General features: G+C 43.4%; 1 protein-coding gene across 1 annotated transcript in view; it reads right to left on the bottom strand.

The window, feature by feature from the left end:
* mpped1 (metallophosphoesterase domain containing 1) overlaps nucleotides 1–22,807 on the bottom strand; it is a 94,653-nt gene that overhangs the window by 9,828 nt on the left and 62,018 nt on the right. The window contains exons 5-6 of the mRNA XM_069670758.1: nucleotides 10,023–10,138; nucleotides 725–838 (exon numbers count right to left, since the gene is read on the bottom strand). Of these exons, the coding sequence (XP_069526859.1) occupies nucleotides 725–838; nucleotides 10,023–10,138 (230 nt within the window). The remainder of the gene's footprint in view (nucleotides 1–724; nucleotides 839–10,022; nucleotides 10,139–22,807) is intronic.

The following is a 22,807-nucleotide window of genomic DNA, read 5'->3' as shown; positions in this document are numbered from 1 at the left end:
CTAACTGCTAGATGATCAGAATTCATCTGTAAAAAGCTTCTTGTAAAAAACCATCTGCACATCGTCTGCTTCTGCAGCCACAACAACTCCTCCTCAGAGACAAAGCGTTTCATCCTTTTATTCATTTCCACCTGGAACATTAACAAAGTTAGGACTTCAACTTTTCTTGGGTTCAGATATATGTCCGTGTGTGTTTTAGTTATTATAAGCTTTAATGGCACCAACGTAACCATAGCAACGGCAGACTTCCTGTTGAAATCCACCGACAGACGAATGAAGATTCACATTAACAGATATTTCTTTGGAAAAGCCGAAGTTAAATCCTGAATATCTGTGATTTAAAAAGCATGTTTATTATTATTATTTTTAATTCATTATTAATTTTCCTCTGTTACGTTAGAAACAGACGGCCGTTCCACATTTCTGTTCAATCTTACAGGAGGTGGACGAGTTAAACACTGGAGCAGAGTCAAACACCAAAACCTTACAATGTTGAAAATATTATATAAAATGTTCTGTATTAAACACACATGTATTTAATGTCTGTTGTGTCACATGTGCCCTCGTGCAAACGCAGCATTGTCTGTGTGTTAAAGTGTTTTACACACACACACACACACACACACACACACACACACACACACACACACACACACACACACACACACACACACACACACACACACACACACACACACACACACACACACACACACACACGTACCTTCATGAATGTGTCCGAACACGTGCAGCTTGGGCTGCACTCTCCTCTGCACCGTGTTCAGCAGCTCCATGCAGCCGACACGCTGCATCTTTTTAGGGACCCAGTCCAGGAAACCTGCACGCAGAGGCACACGAATCAAACACACCTCCCAGAAAACGCACCGAACGATTCCCACAGAGGCCGAAGCACAAACGCGACACATTTAAAGAGCGGTGAGGAAGCGAGGTGGTTAGCTAAAGACATTTGAGATACTCTTCCTATTTTATAATATTTATTTGCTTTGTTGTATTTATTGTTTGTTAACATGGATTTAAATGTAAATCTAAAACAAACAGACACAGTGAAGACTGACACACCGTCTGCTCAGAGAGGAGAGCAGAACAGCAGCATCGACTTCATCAGAACTTCCTGTTGCAGTGACCAGGTGCTGATCGTCCTTTAAACATTATTTTGCATTAAGTATTCTGATTATTGCACCATAAAGCCAAACAGGATGGAAGTATAAAAGTGATTAATTCACATGGATTCATGTGGGGATGTTTTTGCCCACTGACCTTTGACCTCTAACATGTAGTTATGCTCTCTTTTTGCATAGCCGTCAGTGCTGCCAAAAGCAAAATACAATAATAATGTTGCAGTTTTCTCACAGCTTTTTGAGAGGAAAAATAATCTGACATTAAGAGACAAGATAATCCTTTATTGGTCCCACAGCGGGGACAGTTACAGCGTACAGCAGCAAAGAGTTCATCAAGAGAACACACACAGACTGTTTATTAAAGCTTCAGACATTATCAGTAACGCACAGGGCAAAACACAGAGTTTCAGTTCAGAGGAGGAAACTTCATTTAAAGCAAATGTGCGATTCTTTACACGTCCAAGTGTGAAATATTTTTGAGTTTAAAGAAATCGATATGAAGCTGTGCTGAACTGTGACTGCATCAATGTTACAGCACAAGTGACTGTAACAGACAGAGCACCTACATTCATCGTTGACTTCAGTCAGAGGGCGAACATGGAAATACAGCCGTGCTGGATTATAATGTTGGAAGTGTACGGACCATGAACGGAATAAATATTATGAAAGGAAATGAAAAGTGGATCGTGCTACATTAATCAAAGGCAAATAAAAATAAGTAAGTCGTTTTTGTTTTAAAGGAATTTAACAGAATTTAACATCTATTTATGGATTTGTGTGTTTAATGACTGGACACAGTTTACACACAAAAGAGTCATATCTTAGTCTTAATAAAATTGGCATTTTTTAAACTCTATGGAGACCACTTTTCTTTATTTATAAAAGAAGTTACAAACCGATCTTTTTAATCTGGCTTTGTTTTTTTTACAAAGGTTTAACGCAAGTATTTATTTAGTCTAATTTAACATTTTAATTTACATTTAACGTTTTATTGTTTGATTTATTTTTGTATTCTTTATTTGTATTAATTTCTTCTTTCTAGTTTTACTCTCTTAAAATTGTATCTACTGTTGTCGATTTCTGTTCTTCAGTCTGTTCCTTTGTGAAGCACTTTGGGTCACATGCTTGTGTGTATGAAAAGTGCTAAATAAATAAAGCTGACAGACAGCTGAAGACATGACGGGAGCAGAGAGTGGGGAATGACGTGCACCAAATGATCGGCAGCCCGGGAGTCGATCAGTGCGTCCAGGACTGCAGCGTCTGTACACGGGGCGCCCGCTCGGCACACTGAGCGAAACCAGCGCCCCTGAAAAGACTTAAGACAGCCACTGGTTTCAATTCATTCATATCAGACTAGAAACTTAACTTGAAGAATTGTTAGCTTAGCTCTAAGTTGAAAGTGCTCCCTTGGTGTTACGTTCAAAAAAATCTTGCATTTGGGATTTAAGATTGAGCAACATAAGATACCGAAGTTAAAACCCTCGTTAGATGCCGAGTTAGCCCTGTGCAGGAGGTACAAGTCCAGCTCTCTGATCAGAGGGTTAGATCTAAAGAGTATTACTCTATTAAAAGATGATTAAGCTGGTAGCGAGGGAATTCGTCTAGCTTCTCCGAGCGGCCGCCCTGCTCCCTCTGACGCCTCACTCAGTAGAACCGCCCTCGTACTGAGAGTCAGTGCCAGCCAACGGCAGCTTTCCTCTCGTCGATCTTGGCACTTATTATTTGCTGCAAAGATTTATTTATGGTTTGAGAACTTGAAACAAAAGGGTCATGAACATCAGGATACCTATAAGACCCGTTTAGAAAGATGTAAACACAGTGTAGCATGCTCCAACGTGAGGAGGAAAAACCAACGTCCAGAGTCTCTTTAATTACGGTTTTATTTAATATTATTGCTACATTTAGCGGGGAAGCATGCACATTAGATTCAAATGTGGATTCATAATCTAATTTCATTATTAAAAAGAAGAAGAAAACACTTCAGTCCAAATCAGGCCTCCAATTTAGAAAAGATCGCTGGCCTGCGACCTGCGGGGCCAAAAAATGTTTGTTGTATGTTTTTATATCTTATGCCATGGCCATTCAGAGCTCTGCATTCTGATGGGCTTGAAGCTGCACATTAACTTTTAGTTACCGGACACTGAGCGAGTTTTTATCATCATTGCGACCGTCGCCGACATTAAAAGTTATGTCCATCCAAAGGATCAACAGTTTACTCCAACAGACGCATCAAAGTCATTTACTTATTCAGTTAAATCACATCCATCATTAAAATGTGGAAGAAGAAAGTTACAATTGCTCTCCTGTCCTTTTCTTAAATAGATTTTAGTTTTAACTCATTTTATGATTCGTTTTTCTGCTCATCAGACGGCAGCAGAGTTTCTGTAAACTCACGCCACAGTTAAATCTCACCAGTCGGACTCTCAGAAAGTGTTTTTAATTAGTGCCATAAAAAGTGGATACAGTCTAAAGACCTGAAACATTTAATTTACTGTTTATTTTGTGATCTAAAGGTGAACAGAATTAAGTCGACAGGAAACAGGAAGTAAACTGTTGCGATATAATAAGGTTAAATTAGAATGCGACCCAGACCTGCGTTTGTTGTACTTAAGATCTTTAAGTTTAAACAAATGACCGTATTTAATCTCCTTTTGCTCCACAAACTGTTTGAACATGTCAGGAAAGAATCTCAGAGTGATGTTTGAGCCGCGTTGATGTTCTGCGTTTCCGTCTCTTTAAGAGGTTATAAATTTCATCTCCCTTCACAAAGCCATACATCACATTTTAAAACGAAGCTCTCCATTTCAGACTCCTCGTCTGACGGCAAACTGCACATCGCAGCACAAAAAAAAACTGAGTGTTAGAAAGCAGCTATAGAAAACAAAGATCCATCACAGGCTCACACAGACGCAGACTTCACAGCGTGTGTGACAAGGATGAAGCGCGGCGTGTTTATGATTTAGTGGCTGCTCGGCGAGGACGGATGCTGCTGATGCTGAGTCAATAAAAGCATCAAGTCGGAGGAATAAAGGGAGTGAGGAGCTCGTGCCTCCATCTTTCCTGCCTTCTGTCGCTCTGCCCAGACAGGAAGAGGAAAGTAAACACAAAGGGAACAAAAGAAGAACAAAAACAAGGCCTTATGCTAATGTTGGCGAACAGAGAGTCCTCTGGGCATCATGGATGAGCTCAGAGAAAATTAGATATTTCATGTTTGTATTTCATAAAATGTTGGCATGCATGGGACGGGTCCTAGAAGATCCCTGGGTCAACAGAAATGTTGTTTTAATCCTCTGGGGAGAAAGAACATCCACAGAAAATCAGCAGGAGGTCCGGAGGGAGACGTTTTTACAAAAGCCCCGATAAGGTGCAACGATCTAAGAAACAGCAGATTATCAGATGTAGAAAACCAGGCCAGTTGTTATCATGACTTCTTGGTATTACCTTAAACCAAACTGTACGCACAGAGAAACAAGTTTCAAGATCGGAGAAGCATCAGCATACAGACTGGGAAGCAAAGGGAGGGAGGTTTAAAGACGTTTAAGGAAGTGATGGCACACGTTGCCCGGAAGCATCAAATAGATCGGATAAAAGAGGGGAGGTCCAGAACGCTCCGTCATCCAGCTGTGGATGAATCAGTAAGGAGGAGAAGATCTTTGTTGTAGTCTTTATGTTTCTGGCAATTTTCAAGTCTTTAAGGAGAAGAAAAAGTCACTCAGAAATCTTAAAGGCTCTCTTGTCTTAAAGGGCAAGTCTGAAGCAAATCCGTCGTCTTTATGAGCAAGTCTAAGTCAACTTTTAAAAGATTTTAAAATCAAGTCGAGGCTTACATCTTGAGGAAAAAGTGCAAATCACTTTTCATATCTTAAATTGCAGCCCAGGACAAGTGTGGTGGAAATCTGAATATCAGATGAATCGCTACAAGAGAGGAGGTCGTCTTTGTGAGTTTAACTGCAACCTTTGCAAAGGGACAACTGCATAAAGCAGTCACAAGCAGAAGCCAAAAGTCTCCGGAGGGAATAACAACTCCTTATCTGGCATGGGAATAAAATGTGAAGGTCACAATAGTAAGACATGATGTCGACCTGGCGTCAGTGGATGAAGAAGGTGCCCTGTTTGCAGCTGTCAGGTACAAAGTCCTCACAGGCCAGTCCGAGTCAAACGTCAAATCGTTGAGGGTGAAAACTCGTCCAGTTTTAAATCTCTGCGGTCGAGTTCACGTTGCTTCTCCAGATTTTAGTGGCAACTCAAGCATCAGGTCTTAAAGGGCAAGTCAAAGTCAACTTTCAAATATTAAAGGAAAAGTATTGAGCAAGTCTTTAGTTTTTAAAGGTAAGTTCAAGTCCATTCTCAGGTCTTTAAAGGCAAGTCTAACTCAAGTGGCCTTTAATGGCAGGTCCAAGTCAAGCCTCAGTGTTTCTAGTCACATGTTTAGGGGGAGTCGTGAGGGCAAAACCAAGTGGAGGTTAAATTGGACGTTTAGGTCGCTTCTCAAGATGTGATTAGCAAATCAAGGATCAGTTGCCGGATTCACGAAGCATTCTGAGGGGGGAAAAAAGGGCAATTTTCTTCGTAACTTTAGTGCTAAGAAAAAAGTTACGATAAGCTGATATTCCTGAAGTTCTTCTGTGTTTTTCCCTTAACTTTCGTCTGATGCTTCTTCATGACGTAAGAATACATGACTCAACTTTAAGGTGACCCTACATATACACTTATACGACTATACATTTATATAGAATGTTAGCATGAATGTTAGCGTGTCACTATTGTTTATGGTGTTCATCTCACATATATAAATGTGACAGTTAACATTTAAAGGGCCTTAAATGAGGCCAATAACTAATGTTTGAATATTTTCACCTCTTTAATTAAATCAATGAACCACAGTTCATACGTTTTTTTTCTATTATGAATCAACGGACAGATAAACATTTTTATTATTATTATTTTTATAATTTGTAATATATTGTTGATGCTTATTTTAAAACATTTAAATAACATTTCGGTCCTTTGTAGTCAATAATGACACGCCTAATTTACATGCATAGCTCATGTCGTCTAAGAAGTTCGTAAGTTAGAAAATAAAGAAGTTCGTACGAAATTTCCTTTAGAAAATAATAGTGAATTGCACTTAAGAACATTCTTAAGAACTTTTCTTCAGGGCAGGTCCAAGCCGCGTCTCAAGTCTTTAAATATGGGTCCAAGTCAAGTCTGAAGTCCGAAGCAGGTCTTTAAATACCTTCATGTCTTCCTTTTATGTCTTTAAATATAAGTTTAGGTCACACATATTTCAATACAGGTCTTAGTCAAGTTGTCGGAGCCAAAATGTGGTTTTGTGTTCATTTGATCTCTGCTGGAGATACTTCGTAACTTTGATGTAATTCCGACACTGCCCACCGGGTGGAGCCTTGGTCAGTTGTGCATAAAGCCAAGGCTCCAGGTAATTGCTGGCAGGCGTGTATGGAAGCAAACGGTGTTTGACCGTGCTGTGTGACCGTTTTACCGTGTCCGCTTGTGTGCATTTATCGTTTATATTGGAACATCGGACAGATTGTTGAACATGGTGACTGATAAATAACGTGTTTAATAAATGGATGTAATATCCGAAACGTAAGAGGCATTACTTTGGCTGGAGCACGCGTCCGAAACCACCACAACTCATGCCTCAGTGTTAGTGTCTGTTTAGACAAAATAAGCTTGTTTAAACTGGGCTCTACACAAGTCTGAAATAAAGGTAGTTTTTAAATGTAAGTTCAAGTCAATTCTCAGGTCTTTTTATTGGACTTGCTTAAAGGACAAATCGCCAAAAGTGACAAAAACATAAATAGTAATAAATAATTATAATAACATTTCATTAACAGTCGTGTCTCGGGTCATTTTGTGAGGCAGCCAGTTCTCAGGAAAGACGAGTCCAGGCCCAGAGTCTCACGTCTCTTTGTGGCCGTGTAATATCATTCCTGTGAAACCTGAGCAGTCGCGAGTCTCCTGATTTGATCGCTTTCAGCCGGGAAAAGAGAGAAGAAAGAGAAAGGGAAAAGAGTCTCTTGGGACGACTTTAAGATCCTTCCCACATTTTTATTTTTTAGTACCAAATAGAGCGCTAAAAGTCTCACTCAAAGGAGAGTTAATGGACCCGCTCGTACTCAACACAGACATAAAACCTCCCGTGTTCTCAGCTGGCAGTGAATCAGTCACGCTGGTAAAGTGATACAGTCGCCTGCGCCGTCCTCTAAATGAATCTACCTGTAAAAAACACACTTTAGGACCAGTTTCTGTGTGAAATGTCTTAAAACTGTAAATGTATTCTTTACAAGCCTTCGGAGACGCTGGAAGTGAAGTGAGAAGTTACGAGGGCTTTTTGTGTCTCGGGGTATTTTGCTCTAATGTGCCGCTTGTTTCAAAGCAGCTGCTGCTTCGGGCACCGAGCCTGTTTTCCTCTTTTTGTCTCACTTTGCCTCTCTGCCTCTCCCTCTGCTGTTAACTTCCTCCTCACAGCCAGATAAAGAGGCCATATTTTCCCTCTTTTGCCGACGATCTGCTGGTTTATCGCGCCTCATAAAAGACGGGGTACTTCTGCTGCAGTGCGAAACAACATCTTGATATTCCTCCCTTTGCCTTCACCTTTTCCTCCATTGTTTGTTTTTAATAGAAGTGCATCTTTTTTGGCCTCTAGCACTTTATTGTCCACACTTTACTCCCTTTTCCCTCCAGTCTGTGTGTATGTTTCGTGTGTGTGTGTGTGTGTGCGTGTCATGCATTAGTAGCCTGCTGTAGCTGCTCCATATGCCGGTGGCTTACGAGCAGATAGCTGGAGACACTTCGCTAAGCTGAATGGAAAATAAACGGCCGCGCTCGCAGCCGAGACGCAGACACAGAAATCAATCACACACACTCGTCTGAGCACCACAGCTGCAGCGGGAGATGAGGTGTGAAAGTGTGTGTGCGAGAGCGGGAGTCGGAGAGAGAGAGGAGTGTGTGTGCAGGATGTCAGTTAGCTTGTGAGCCTGCATCTTTGTTTGTTCAAACTCTTGCGGTGTGTGTGTGTGTGTGTGTGTGTGTGTGTGTGTGTGTGTGTGTGTGTGAGGGTAGAAACAAGTGTGTAGAGGCTGAAAGGTGATCTCTGATAAGGCTAACGATCTCCTCTAAAGGTAAAGTGTGTTCAGGCAGAGCGGACGATTTCATTTCATTCACTCGATACGACAATGATTCATCAGTGCACCTCCACTGCTGTCTTTCATTGCTGCAGAGAATAAACCATTTACACGCACTGCATTAGTGTAGTTAAATGTGTGCACACGCCTGCATGTCATTCATGTGTTTTGTATAAATATAAATATGTTTGAGTGTTTTTATTTACAGGAGCACAGAGGTAAACCCCTCTGCATGTTTGACCCTCAGAGCTCTGTCATTGAAGGAGTATTTTTACATTTTTTATATAAAAATATTAAAAAATCTACGTTTTTCCATCAGATTTTGCTAAATAAACACAAAACATTCTGATCCAAAGTGGAAAAATGGAAATGGACTGCACTCATGTGGAGCTTCTCTCTTCAGACTACAGTCTGTCAAACTCACCCCTTCACACACACATTCACACACCGATAGTCGAGGCTGCTATGCAACGTGTCAATCTCTAATCAGGACTTAATCATTCGTGCACATTCACGTAGACTGTAGCAGTCAGGGAATCGAACCTCCGACCTTCTGACTGAGAGACAACCCACTCTACCACTGAGCCACAGCCGCCCCAAAAGTAATGCAACCGTAGCCGTGAATGCCGAAACGTGCGCTGAAGAGTTATTCTATGAGGCGTAGCTTCAAAAGAAAATACATGTCCTACATTGTTTTTGCGTATTGTGATGTTATTGTTGGAGTATCTTTAAAAATCTGCACAACCTCAAGGTTATGCAGGTTGTGTAAGCTGTGATGAAGCGATCACGTTTTTTATTTCAGATCAATTTAAACAGAATAATGCAAACAACAACCTCCTCCCTCTGCCAGACTGGGATCGCCCCCCCTTGCACCGGCGGGTTCCACCATGTTTAAGTCTGCATATGAAGTCATGTAATGAACTAACAAAAGACGGAAGCCTTTTCTTTCTGATGCAAAAAGAATGAATGCTCCTGCTTTGAAACTTTTTATTTTAAATCGATTTAAATTTGGGAAAAATGTGACGAGCAGGTGTGAACACGGTGCAGCAGGGAGTGTTACAGGTTCTTTACAGACATGTTTAAATATGCTGCAGGCCTGTATGTAACAGTGGAGGAGGCTATTATTGAGGCCACACATTTAATAGAAAAACAAAATAAATGTGCTTTGAGTTTCTCTGAGTAACAGCGCCCCATGAATCCTCCAAACTAGTGTGAAAGGTTCTGAAATCTCATTTAGTCTTTGATGTTGAGACATTAAATTTGTTGGCCTCATTTTTACACGTCAATCTATTTTTGAGTCTCTGTTTGCTACAATTTGATTTAGCAGCTTTTGTCCATAGTGTGTGTATGTACATACTGTATGTGTGTTTATGCACACACACACACCTGCCTCGGTGCTTTCATGTGCACATGCAACCTGTTTTAGCACATATGCTTAAATACGTCTGTGCCTGAAATGATGCAACACATGTACATGCTCCGTTCCTTTAAGTGTGTGTATGTATATTTAATAAGTGTACATACATGTGCACCTTTACATGTGTGATGGAGCGTGTGTGTGTGTGTGTGAATAAACTAACCCCGCTCATGCTTGTTGTTTATGTATGTACATATTGTTGAAACATGTGCGATGCATCATTACATGTGTCTATATGTGAGCTCATGAATATTCATAAACATGTGTGTGTGTGTGTGTGTGTGTGTGTGTGTGTGTGTACTGTAATGTGAGTCTCACCCAGTGGGGGGCAGTGTGTGACCAGGATGTCCGTGTTGTCGGGGATCTGGTTCCACTTGTCCAGCAGAGCTTGACCCCGCGGCAGGTTGAAGCCCCAGCCGTAGTACCAGGGCTGCCTGCAGACACACACGCACACACACACACACAAAGACAGAGAGAAGAGGACATGGTTTGGTTAACACACACTCCACTGACACGTGTAATCGAGGCCAAACTGAGACTCAACCAAACGGCAGGACATCCCTCACAACCTGAAATCACTCGTTAATAAAGTGACGTGTAGAGCGGACGAACTGCAGGCTTCATTAAACATTTGGAAATGTAAACGTGCTACAAGCTTCATGTTAAAGTGAAAAAGTTAAAGAGACACCAAAGAAGGAATGCAATAGGAGAGTGATAACAGAAAATTAATATTTGTGCTGCATGGAGCATTTTCATAATGCACTCAGACATTTTTTTAAAGCTCAAAAGTAACTCCTGATCAATCTGGATGTTGAACAGGAGACTTGGAGGTTCAGCTTCTTTCAGAGGGTTTAACCATTTATGAAGCGACGCCTGCCAGCTGGTTCAGGCAGGCGACTCGAGCTGCACTGATTTCACACCTGACATGCGTCATTCTTCACAATCACCTGACAACACTTCCTCCTAATGTTGCGTCTATTTAAGCTGCAAGATCTCCGCTCTCTCTCCCTCTGCTCTGTCGTTGCCACCGCTGCCCTGCAGCAGTATTGCGCTCATACTTTCAGCCCCACCACCACCCCAGCATCCACCTGCAGGCTGCGGCTATGGGGGTTCAAGATATTATCTCATCACTCCTCAAATTTCTGCATGTAGTATAAATCTGTGAGGAGGGATGAGGTCGGAGCCGTGATGAAACATGAGTTGTCTGACTGAAATACGTTTGGAAAAATTGTGCCATGTAGAGCCTTTGGACAAAATAAAGTCATGTTTCCACCTAAAGTACCCTGAACTTATTTTCGAGGAACTTAAAGGACTTGTTGTTCTCTTTGTTTCCACTGAAGATCCACAGATTTGTCTTCCCTCAGACTGAAGGAAGTAACGGCTGTTTTTGAATATACATTTTGTTCACAACTTCACAGAAACAAAGCTGCAAGTGCTAAACCAATCAGAAATGTTCTGGGGTACAAACCCCACCTAATAAGTTCTTCTTTTGGAAAGTACGCCCACATGAGGGACTTTCAGACCCTGCTCTCTTGCAGAGGAGTTTCTCAAAAGGTTCCTGGTCTCAGGGGAAAGTTCCTGCACTACACTACTGCACGCACGTCAAAGGAAACCTATGTTCTTCAAAATAAAAGCGCAGCATCGACTTTTTGCCACAACAGTTTTTTTTTTTTTTTCAAGCATACATCTGCGACCCACTGAAAACAGCTCCACGACCCACTTTTGGGTCCCGACCCGACAGTTGAGAACCACAGTGGAGTACTCAGATTACATTTTCAGTTATAACGAGTAACGTAACGCAGTAGTTCTGCAATTCATGTAATCTGTTATTTAGTTACTTTTTCATAAACAGTAATCTGTTACTGGAAAAATAAATCGCCCTTATTTCTCTTTTCCTTTTGTCTCCACAGAAACAGAAACTCCCTGAAGCTCTGTTTCTGTTTCTCTCCTCCTTCTTGGCAGGTCGCTGCGTACCAGCAGAAGGTGAACACAGCTGTGTCAGTGCGCATGTGTAGCTAGCTAATTCAGCTAGCGAGCTGTGAGAGAGGACAGCGTTTACTTTGTGTAAATATTCACATTATTCTGAATGTTTGGGCGAAAGGGACGAGAACAACATGACGGTGAAATGTAAGCTGTGTCTGGAGGAGAAGTGCTCGTCAGCTGTGAAGAGCTCGACACAAATGTGAAGAAGCATCTGCAGCTAAACACGGCTCCACAACACTGGTGGGACTAAGAGCCTGCGTTGTATTGTTGTCATGGAAACAGCTGTGCCTAATACTGTATGCCTCTGCCCAGTTCACTGTCAGACTGTTAGAATCATAAAGAGCTGTAAAGGTTATACTGCGTCTGTCAGTCCTGTTATCAGGCTGCAGAGTTACAGATTATGGGCCGTAAAAGAGGCGACGCAGAGACGGTAGAGTCGATTCAAAGGTAGACGTACAGCAGGCTACACGCCGACCTGATGATATAACACACATGTGGAACGAGCCACAAAGGGGGTTTAATTTTTAGTAACTCAAAAGTAACAAGTTCTCAGGAGGTAACGCAGTAACGTAACCAGTTTTAAAAGTAACGTTACCCAACACTGATCGTAGCACATTTATGACCTCTTTGAAGCTCTGTAAACGTTCTTCCACTGACTTCATACCTGATAAAATGTTTACTGTCAAATCTTATTTAAGCTGACACATCATTCTGACCCCTCTTTATTGTGCTTTTCTGTCACCTCCTGAATTTGCTGCCTGAAGCAGTAAAAAAACAAAACAGAGAGCAAAGATCATATATCCAGTGTGACCTCTCACTCCTCCTTCTGCACCTCACACAAACAACTGTCAGACGTTAGTGTCTAAACATGTGCTTTGACCTTTTAGATGAGAAGCTGCCCAGAGGGGCTGATGAAGAGCAGTCATCTGGAGGAGGAGGAATCAAACAGATCCCTGTGAGAGAGGGCGGTGAGCAGCAGCTACACTGAACATCTCCTTGATCATAGTCACACCCTGAACGCTGCCCGACAGGAAGACGAGGGAGGGAAAGGGAAGAAATGAGAGAAGAAGAAGAGGAGAGCCTTGATGGCGGGGGCTCGTGTCCCTTTTACTTTGATAGCGGACGCTCGGGCCGTGAGTGACGGAGAAGAAATTAACATGTCACTTACAATCTGTACTCCGATCCATCTTCCTCTCCAAGACGCCAGCACGTGTGTGTGAGTGCAACCGCAGGCAACGGCGTCCGCCGCCGCCGCCAGCATGAAACCCGCTTCTTTTTAAATTGCCGAGTGCAGTCACATGAAACACCAACTTTATCGGTGCGGCCGCTGCCCGACGCGTCTGTGCTCAGTGGAACATCAGATGAGGAGTTTTTGGAATAATTTCCTGTGTGTGTGTGTGTGTGTGTGTGTGTGTGTGACATGCATTAGAGACAGATGGGGAAACGGAAAGACAGGCCTGAAGATGGGAAGCAATACCTGTCACACACACACACACACACACACACTTCTCTCTTTGTCTCTCTCTAATTAAGAAAGCTAAATACGCTAACTCCGAGGTCACCAGCGCAGGGAGGGTGGTCAAGCACATGTGGCAGTGCATCGTGGGAAATCCCGGCCTATTTTAGCTGTGGCGTAGGCGATTAAAATTCCATCACTTCCTGAACATCAGAGACTAAACATTAGTGACGAACGATCTGCCGCTGCCCATGAACACACACTCAATAATTCACAGTGTGAATATTAAAACATTTAGACTGGCCTTAGCATATTAATGGGGCCCGTGGATGTAATATTCATGTCCGTCTTAACATGGACGTCTCAATTAAAATGAAATGAGCTCGGCGCTGCGATTGATGCTCTTGATTCTCTCAGTGTGAATGAAGGGATGAAGAGGGAGCAGGAGGAGGAAGGGAGGTTCTTCCTCTCGATAACGACGGACGGACGGAGATTCACCCTCACAGAGCGACAGATAAAGGAAGTGAAAGATTCATGAAGGTGAGGAGAACAGGTGATGAGATCTCTGAATGGCTCGATGGAGCGGGTCAAGTAAAGGACCATCTTTTACATCCATCTTTTGCTTGTTTTATTGGAAAGGCATCATGAACACTTCCTTACATGTCCAAGATAGATTTCTGCAGACGCAACGTGATCAACCTGAAGCGACTCTTAAAAACAGCATTTATTATGTGTTATATCAAGGACATGTCTCCACCTCCTCTCGTTGGACAATAATGAAGCCAAAACCCCCCCCGGTGCGGGCGCGGCCATCTTGCTCATCTGTATCCAGAGTGTGTGCAGTAGAGATCAGCTGGCTGAGCCGCAGTATTGACGTCCCGCCCCTTCCTCTACCTAAAACACACCTTTAGTGTTAGTAACGTCTCCTCTCGCCGTTCCTCCTCTACTCTGCTACTCGTGAAAAGAGCGCTGCAGGAGCCCCATTTGTCAACAGAGCTGTCAATCATGAGGCCACGCCCCCTTTTTATAGCATCAAATATCTAATTAAAAATAAATTTGTCAGAAAAATTAACACTTGGACATAAATCAGCATGATAAGAACTAACTATAATGACTCAAACCATGTTGGAGAAAAATGTATTTGACGTGTATTTTGATTTTATAGTTTGACTCATGTCCCATCTGTTAACATGGAGGAGGCGGGCTTTATGGGCTATACTGCAGCCAGTCAGCAGGGGGCTGTTTCATGTCGGCCATCTTTTTATACAGTCTTTGCTTTATATACTTTCACATAGTTGTTTAATTTGTCTGCATTTCACGCACGACAAACGACAGTTCATGAACACGCTTCGGCTGCAACCTCCTCTTATTTGTCTGAAGCCGGTGGTTATTGCATAAAGAGCGATGAAGTCTGTTTGAGGTGGTGATTAAGGGGAATGGACGGGTCAAACAAACAAGACTTTCACTACAGCCTTTTGAGCTCGTTCGAGTGTGAGGACTTGTTGCCTTAACTGGTGAAAACCATCCGTACAGTCCTTAAATGCACCACAAGCAATCTGTGTCTGATCAGCGAAGCTTTTGAGCTCCTGTCAAAACTTCTGAAACTTTCCTCAAACTGAAAACTTTCCTTTTCATTTCTTCGGAGGCTCATTAAAATAAACTCCCCTTCAAGTTTGTCATGCGCTACATGTAAAACATGATCCAGTCTATCATTTTGTCAAGCGAGGATTACAGCGTCCTTTATAAAGTAAAGTACCGCAGCTTGTTTTAATTTAGTGACATCAATCACTCCGGAGGAGACGGCTCCGTCTTTTCAAACCGTTTATATCTCACTTTGCAGGAAAACCTCCTCATTGTGTCCGCCGTGCCAGGAACACGTCTCCGCAGCGACTGGAGGCGTCTGCATCACAGTTTCTAAAAAGAGATTATCTCTGCTGAAAGAAATGACCGAACAGAGAGACCCACTCCTGTGTCTGCCGAGAAAAACTCCAGACTAACTGAATGTAATTCCACGGATAATATCCCCGCTCCTGAATTATGATGTTTTTTATCAGGTAAGGGATTACAAAGGTACAAGTGATTTGTGTTAACGTAGAGGAGGAGAATCGGGGGAAGCGTGGAGCATATTAAAGATTGTGTTAATGTGCAGAGCTGGTATTTGTTCTGGGGTTTAAAAAGGAGAAAACAGATGTTTGTGTTAGAGCGCTCAATCCCCAGGTACACCTTCAGGCAGCGCGCAGGGAGGAAAACAAGTGCTCAAACTATTACTTTCATTTCAGTTTTCCATTTCACACACACACACACACACACACACACACACACACACACACACACACTCAGTTACTGGCTTCACCTTATTCAACATGTCTGGAATTGAAAGAGTAAAACTGTACATTAATATCAAAGAGGAGAGTCTCATTAAGCATCCACAAACATATACAAGAAAGTACGTTTTCAAAGCAACAAGAAAACCTAAAAAAAAGAAGCTAAATTTGCAGAGACCTCTTTTTAAGACCGTGTGGGCGTGGCCGATCTTCTAAGACACATTAACCTGCCTCTGTACACGACATTAACACACGTGACACTCAGTGCAGCCTGATATGTTTGAGTCGCCTGAGTCACAGTCTGACGAGCATTTGGTCGTTGAGTGGTAGTTACAAAATCCTTCCCCCCATATCATAGTTAGCGGTTAGCAAACACACGCTACGTTAGCTTGAATGCCCCTACTTGTTCTTAAGCTATGAATGCAATGCTAAATGGCTCTGTAGTGTTAGCATTGACATACTATTACAGACTTAAAGGAGCAGTTCTCCCCAAGTCGCTGTCAGTCAAAGCTGATGTTCTCTGTAATCAATAGAAGCAATAATATTTGAAATTGGCGCCATAGCTACGGAGATAGTTGTACAAACAACTCGTGGTTTCGCCCATTCTACATTCCTACAACACCCAGCGTGCATTGCGCCCCTCCCTCTGAAAGGAACGGCACTCTCGCTGGAGTGAAATACGACCGTTTCTCTGCAGGCGACGGCTCAGAGCTACAGAATCTGAAATACGACGAGAATATACCGGTGGATCGTCTAAAAACTCTTCAGCTCTGCAGTCGACATTCCAAACCTGACGATTTCTGGAGCTGAGTTGCTGATGGGTGAGCCATCTCACATCCTTCCTATCTCTGCTGAGAGTTGTGCAGCAAAACAGTGAGCAGGAAGCGACTGGTAAAGAAAACAGCAAAATGACGGCGGCCGATGCAACACCATCGCGTCCTGAAACCTGTGAAGCCTGGGAGCATTTCAGCCTCAACGCTGCAGAGACAAGGATCGCCTGCAGGATCTGTGAAGAGGATCTTGTTTATCACGGGAGCACGTCGGTAATGTGCGAGCCTTTGATGATAAGGCACGTTGGAGTTGATGTATTTTTAGAGGCCTGTGGACGTCGCTAACGCTTGGTGTAAAGAGCAGAATAGGTGTCGTGTGACTTTGCTGTGATTTTTTGTGAGTTAATTTTCGTGATAAATATAGAAGCTAAACCACGCCCCAATTCAAACCCCGTATCAGAAATGTTTTCAGAAACTTAAATGAAAAAATGTGGATGTAAATTAATTGTTCATGCTTGAAGGCTCGGGGTTTTTGGGTTTCCACTGGCTGTAAGAACAAGACTTAAAGTCAAACTTCATCTAAATTGCATTCACAGATTTACCACCAACCGGGTGACGCTCAGCGCTCTGCCCAAGTTTTGAGCTGGCCTGTATCAGTGTGTGTGTATTCATGTGTGCGTGTCTTCCTAAAGGAGGCCCACTGATATCACTGGAGTTAGTCCATGAATCATTGAGTATCTGTGCCGAGGGCTGAGAAGCACCCATCCCTACTTCATCTCTCCCTCATTCTCTCTCTTCTCCATCTCTCCCCTCATCACATGTCTGTCCATTTTCCATCTTCTCCCCCTTCCTTCTCTAGCTCCCCTTGACATATTACTCCATCTCTCCTTCTGTCCGCCTCTCTTCAGTCTCCTCGTTAGAGGGGGAAACGACCCGCTGCCAGGAGAGCAGCCCGCTCTCTGAGAGGGAATCTTTTAAAACTACATCAGCAGGTGTCCTGAAGTCCAGCGGGGAGGAGAGAGGCAGAGTTTGGAGACAGGTCAAGGAGAAGGAAAGCCACTTTGTTAACTATAATATTTATTGAATGTTAAATGTTAAAGTAAACATCTTGAAACAAGGATCGAGGATAAACTTCCACTCCAATCCCGACGACACAGAAAAGCAGGACTGCCTTCGTCCCTGCATCAGAGGAAGCAGCAATGTCAACGTGGTGGGATTAAACACCTGCTGCAGTCTCGCACAAACTGATCTCACAGAGTAAATGATACGACCTTCCTAACACCGGATTACATGGTGCCAGAACAGAAACAAAGCCAATGCAGGAGGAGGAAGGAGAACGCATTCCTAACATTACGTCAAAATCGTGAAGCCTGCAGTTACGTTAGTGTACCAAAATACTGTGCAAGGTTTAAAGAAACGCTGCAGACATTCGAGGAAACAAGCAAACTAACAATAAGAGGAAGAGAGGAAGAGGATGAGAGGTGAGGGAGTGCTGTGGATTACAGTAACGAGGTCCGTCTTAATGTGTAACACGGCCCTCCTGCTAATCACTACATGCACTGACGCAGTGAGAACACCCGACCGTGATCACCTCTGCTAGATTTAATTAACTACTCACGACTTAACGACCCTAATAACAGCCTGGGAGGCAGCGCGGCGGACCACACACACACACACACACACACACACACACACACACACACACACACACATTTGTGCAGTGATGTTTCCTCTGTGTTTGACGTGCAGCAAACGAGGATAGATGCTTATTTGAAATCCACTCATGTCTCTTCATCCGAGTGTTTTCCTTTCACCTGTTATCTCTCTACATCCTCGCCCCCCCCCATCATTAGGAGACCTCATCAGGGGGCTGTTTCAATTAAAACTGCACAGGGGGGGGGGGCTGGTGTTCCTCTGGGACTCGCCCGCTCCAGCAGAGGTGGACTCTGAAGCCTCTGCAGGTGAGAAAACCTGCTGCTTCAATAGGCTGGTTGAAGACCAAATATCTAACCTTCGACTGAAATGTTAGCATGCTATAAACCAAGATGCTAACATATCTGCTTAGCATCAGCATATTAGCTGTTTCATTGTTAGCATATTAGCATGCAGATCTTAGCCTCACAGTGCTGCTAGGATGCTTGTTGACTCTTAGCTGCAGTGATCAGACGTCCTGGGTGTCCTCAGTCCGGACAATATCTGAGAGTACATCACAAACGTTGTCCAGGTTTTTAGCGCTTTGATGTCTGCCACATTCTGTCTCACTTATTACCTGACCCACAGTATAAAAACACATGATGCGCCATGCGTCTAACGTCAACACCGATTGGTGTGTATGTGATGCTCTGCTGCTGTGTTCCTGCGTCCAGTTAGGTAGGTAGGTGTGCTTAGGACTGTATATTTGTAGGCTTACCGCATCCTGATGAGAAAAGGTGCGTACCGGAGGACAAACGTGCGTGTGTGTAACGGATGTGAGAGGGTTATAGAAGGAGGCGACACATGGAATGTTGTCATGCATTTATTTGCTTCTGCAGAAGACAACATGTCACACTGACTGCCTTCTGTTCTCCGTTTCTGCAACTAAGCTCCTAAACACGCAAAACGACAGATTTTACACTTGGAAAACTGCAGCCCACCGTTAATCACATGACCGCTGTAACGGCACTGTGAGGGACAAAAGGGAGGAGCTACAGAAACCCAGGAGGGACAAAAGGGAGGAGCTACAGAAACCCAGGAGGGACAAAAGCTCATTTCCAAAGAAAACACTGATGTAAAAATTGAGATTTTGAGTTTAAATCCACAAATACTTAAAATAATTAAATAAAAAATAACTTATGTGCATGAACGTGAACGTGCACAACACTTAGGTCCAGGTTTGGGAGTTTGAATAAACGGTTACCTCACTTCTAGTCTTCTTAAAATCCTTAAAACAAGTACACAAGGTCAGACTGAGGCAATCGCTGACCGGGGCCGAGCCCACGTAGCACGTGAGCTAGTGCAAACCAGCGACAGCTTTGAGGGCTGCACCGTTGCATCTTTTCCTTTTACAGACCAACGGTGTGACCTCATCACTCACTCAGTGTAACACTCAGTGACAGACGTTTTCCTTTACACGGCTGGCGCCGAGCTTTGCTGCGGTGCAGCCAAAAGTCTGGGGGCGGGGAGGTGCCAGGTTTTAACAAGGACGAAGGATCAGCGGGAAAAAAACTGCTCTTTTAAAACTGTACATTTTAGACCCCGACAGCTTTGTGTAATGATAAATCAGTGACCTCTTTCTTGCTAACCCACGATAAAAAGGGCAAACTGCTTCTTGCATTGGCGCTGAATGTCCAATAAAGACGTTATTCCTCGAGATATTTAACTGTGCAGAAGTGTGACTTTAACCAGCCTGTTATATCCAACAGCTCTGAATGAGTAATTACAGCAACAAGGCTGCTGTATCGATCCAACAGAAAGTAATTACAAAGTTCCAACGCGGCTGTTTCCACCTACAATAGAAACCGTCTGTATTTAAACTTTCTGACAGCCACAGTGTGAACCTGTGGCTGCAGCTCCTAATCAGAGCTATCGTCATCGAATTGAACAAGTGCAGCGTGCAAAGACCAGCAATAAGCCGAGCCAACGTTCCCTCTAACCTCCCCTCTGACCTGATGACGAATAAAAGACGAATAAAAACAGTCATGGAAGAAAAAACACGACACAACGAGACATCAGAACAAGACAAAAATAAAAAGTTCCTTGTCTTTTAAAAGAAGCGACATGTGAAAGTGTTTGAAAGCTCTTTCCTCCCTCCGTCCCCTCTCCTCCTCCCACACAATGGGATTAGCGGCGCTCGTCTCTGCAGATTTGACAGTTATAACTCAATAGACGCGGCGATGCTCGCGGACACATGCAGGCGTGTGTGCGTGGACTCAAAACATGCACGTGTGCTTGGGCGCTCACATAGCCCGTGGTGGTGCATGGTGAGCATGTGAGAGTTAGCCTCGGTCGGCCCACTCAGCTCAGCGGGGAGCCGAGTCAGAGCGACACAGAGCGGGAACAAGTTGTTTTATATGTTGCAAAGAGACAGTTCTTCACTTTCATTATTTATACGGACTCAAATCCACCGCCAGACACACGCTATTCGATTCCCCGTCCGTGCGCAGACTTTGATGATAAATCATGGGCCGGCACACATGCGAGAAGGACCGCCGAAGAGGGCCGATCCGCACAGCTGGAGTAGAGAGAGAGAGAGAGGGCGAGAGACATAGACACTGAACGGGAGGAAGAGAGAGAAAGATGATGCAAAAGATGAAATTTAAAACAGCAAATAAGACAGGATGGAGAGAATAAGTGGCAGGGTTATGGGTGGAGGAATGAAGAAAGAGGAGGAGGAACGGGTGAGTAAAGGGAGGAGGGAGGAAGACAGCGCTGGAAGGCAGAGTGTATATCTGACTCTGACAATAAGGAGGATTAGAAATGTGACAGCGAGTAGCCTGCAGCGCCCTGCTCACTGTCACCGAGTGTGTGTGTGTGTGTGTGTGTGTGTGTGTGTGTGTGTGTGTGTGTGTGTGTGTTGTCTTGTCCTAACACCACCTCCCTCCATCACTCCCGAACACTCCACTTATTTTACTTTTCAACAACAGGCTGACTCCAGCTGCTGATGGAGACTGAGCTGTGATATTTGATGGAACTATTATTAAAAGTGTGTCTCTGCATTGCACGAGCTCCTGTTGATAACGTTAGCTCCACCTGTGCTTTAGCTGCTACGACAGCTTCAAGTGTTTGCTGTGAAAAAGCCGGTGAATTTTTCAGAAAGCCAAATACAGGTAAACTTTGACTTCTATTTGTTTGTACGACAGAAGATGATAAGCAGGTTCATGTCCTTAAAAATGGTGATTTAATAAATTTAACTTAGAGCTGGGGCCGGGCACTACAGTCTATAGTAAACTCTTTTATTTTGATGTCACTAAAGAGCTTTTTAGCGCATGTTTTTGGACACTCTGCTTCTGCCTCTGTTAGAGAAGGTTCAATAAATCGTCCTACGGCTGCTTCCAGTTTCCACAAACTCAACACAAAGTTATGTGACCGACTCACATAATGTCACTGAACTATTAACTGTAACATCACAAAAAAACTCTCTCTCTTCTTATAAGTGACTTACACAGGGTCCTGTAGCGGAACAACTGGGGGGCCCCCTAAGAAGCTACGTTTCAGCCTAAGACTGTATATCTTTGTTTCAGCACCGGACAGCGCCACACCTATGGTGTCACTGCATGCTCTGACGCTCTCTCTCTCTTTTAAAAAAACAAACAAAACAGATTTAAAGTGAATCTAAAACAAGCAAACAAACGAGAGCTGCTTCGATGAGAAATAAAAAAAATGACAGAACAGATAAAAAATATTTCACAAAAATAATTGACTGATTCTGATCGTGACAAAGGATCCAGGTCGCCGACAGTTCCAACGAATCCTATACACCACTGGTTGGCGGAATGCAGCTTGACACTGATATGGTTTTTGGATCTAGCTTGACGGCAACATGAAAAAAAATTATATATATATGTGTGTATGTGTGTGTGTGTGTGTGTGTGTGTGTGTGTGTGTGTGTGTGTGTGTGTAGGGTGCATTAAAACACAAGGCGCGAGAGACAGACCGGTTTCACAAAGGTGTTTTAGTCCGGTCTATGGTGTTAGGCCAGCCTTAATTTTGCTCATAGATTAGTCTAATGCAAGTTTTCACAAAAATGAAGGCCAACTCATTTTAAGCCAAAAGAAATGAGACACCTTACCCCCAGGCTCACTCAGCTCTAAGACCCATGTTACCATGGTAACAATCAGTGACACCTGCTGACCAGTAGCACCAAATGTTGAACGTCTTTGGCGGTCCTTTCAGCGGTCGGATTAACACTGGTTACTGTAATTTATTTCCATATCAGGCTGTTGTTGTTGTTGTTGTTGTTGTTGTTGTTGTTGTTGTTGTTGTTGTTGCTTCTTCTTCTTCACTCTTGGCTTAGTCTTCCAAGTAAAATGCCCTTAAAAATGGACAAACATTTTCTGCTGTGGTAAACGGACTTGAGGGGTTAGATGCGGTTACTCGGTTGGCCATTTTTTTGGTTTTGAAAAAAGCACTAGTAATTTACCCAGAACTCAATGCACCATACTCCTGTTTAAGATAGTCAAGAACTAAACTGCTTTGTGAAATGGGTGAATTTAGACGTCTATCTGAAGCCTGACTGTTTGTCATATCTAAGCCATAGTCAGAGTCTACCTTTGTGAAAGCGGCCCCTGATCTCTTTTCTCTCGTTTCCAGCGCACGCTCTGGCTGTAACTCTCCTGCGTAATTGACGCCGATCTACAGCCGTTTGTACAATACAAGAGGATACATCGGCTATTTTACAGTATTTTAAAACGACTACCAGAAAGGCCCATGGACACAGCTCAGGGCTGAGAGTCCGCCTCTGAAGGGGTCTCATTCATAAAGGAAAAATGTGCCGGCCGGTAAGCAAACTCTGACTCTGATGCGTACGAACATTTTGGAGGCAGGGGAAATTTGTGACACCAGATGGTGAGGTGGCAAATGTAAGCAAGGCCG

Source organism: Semicossyphus pulcher, unplaced genomic scaffold, assembly GCF_022749685.1.
Source record: "Semicossyphus pulcher isolate SPU_LCO1_2020_fin unplaced genomic scaffold, fSemPul1.0.p SCAF_20, whole genome shotgun sequence".
NCBI classification, from domain to species: Eukaryota; Metazoa; Chordata; class Actinopteri; order Labriformes; family Labridae; genus Semicossyphus; species Semicossyphus pulcher.
The sequence above is the reverse complement of the archived record's forward strand: the minus strand, read 5'-3'. Positions and strand labels throughout refer to the sequence as shown.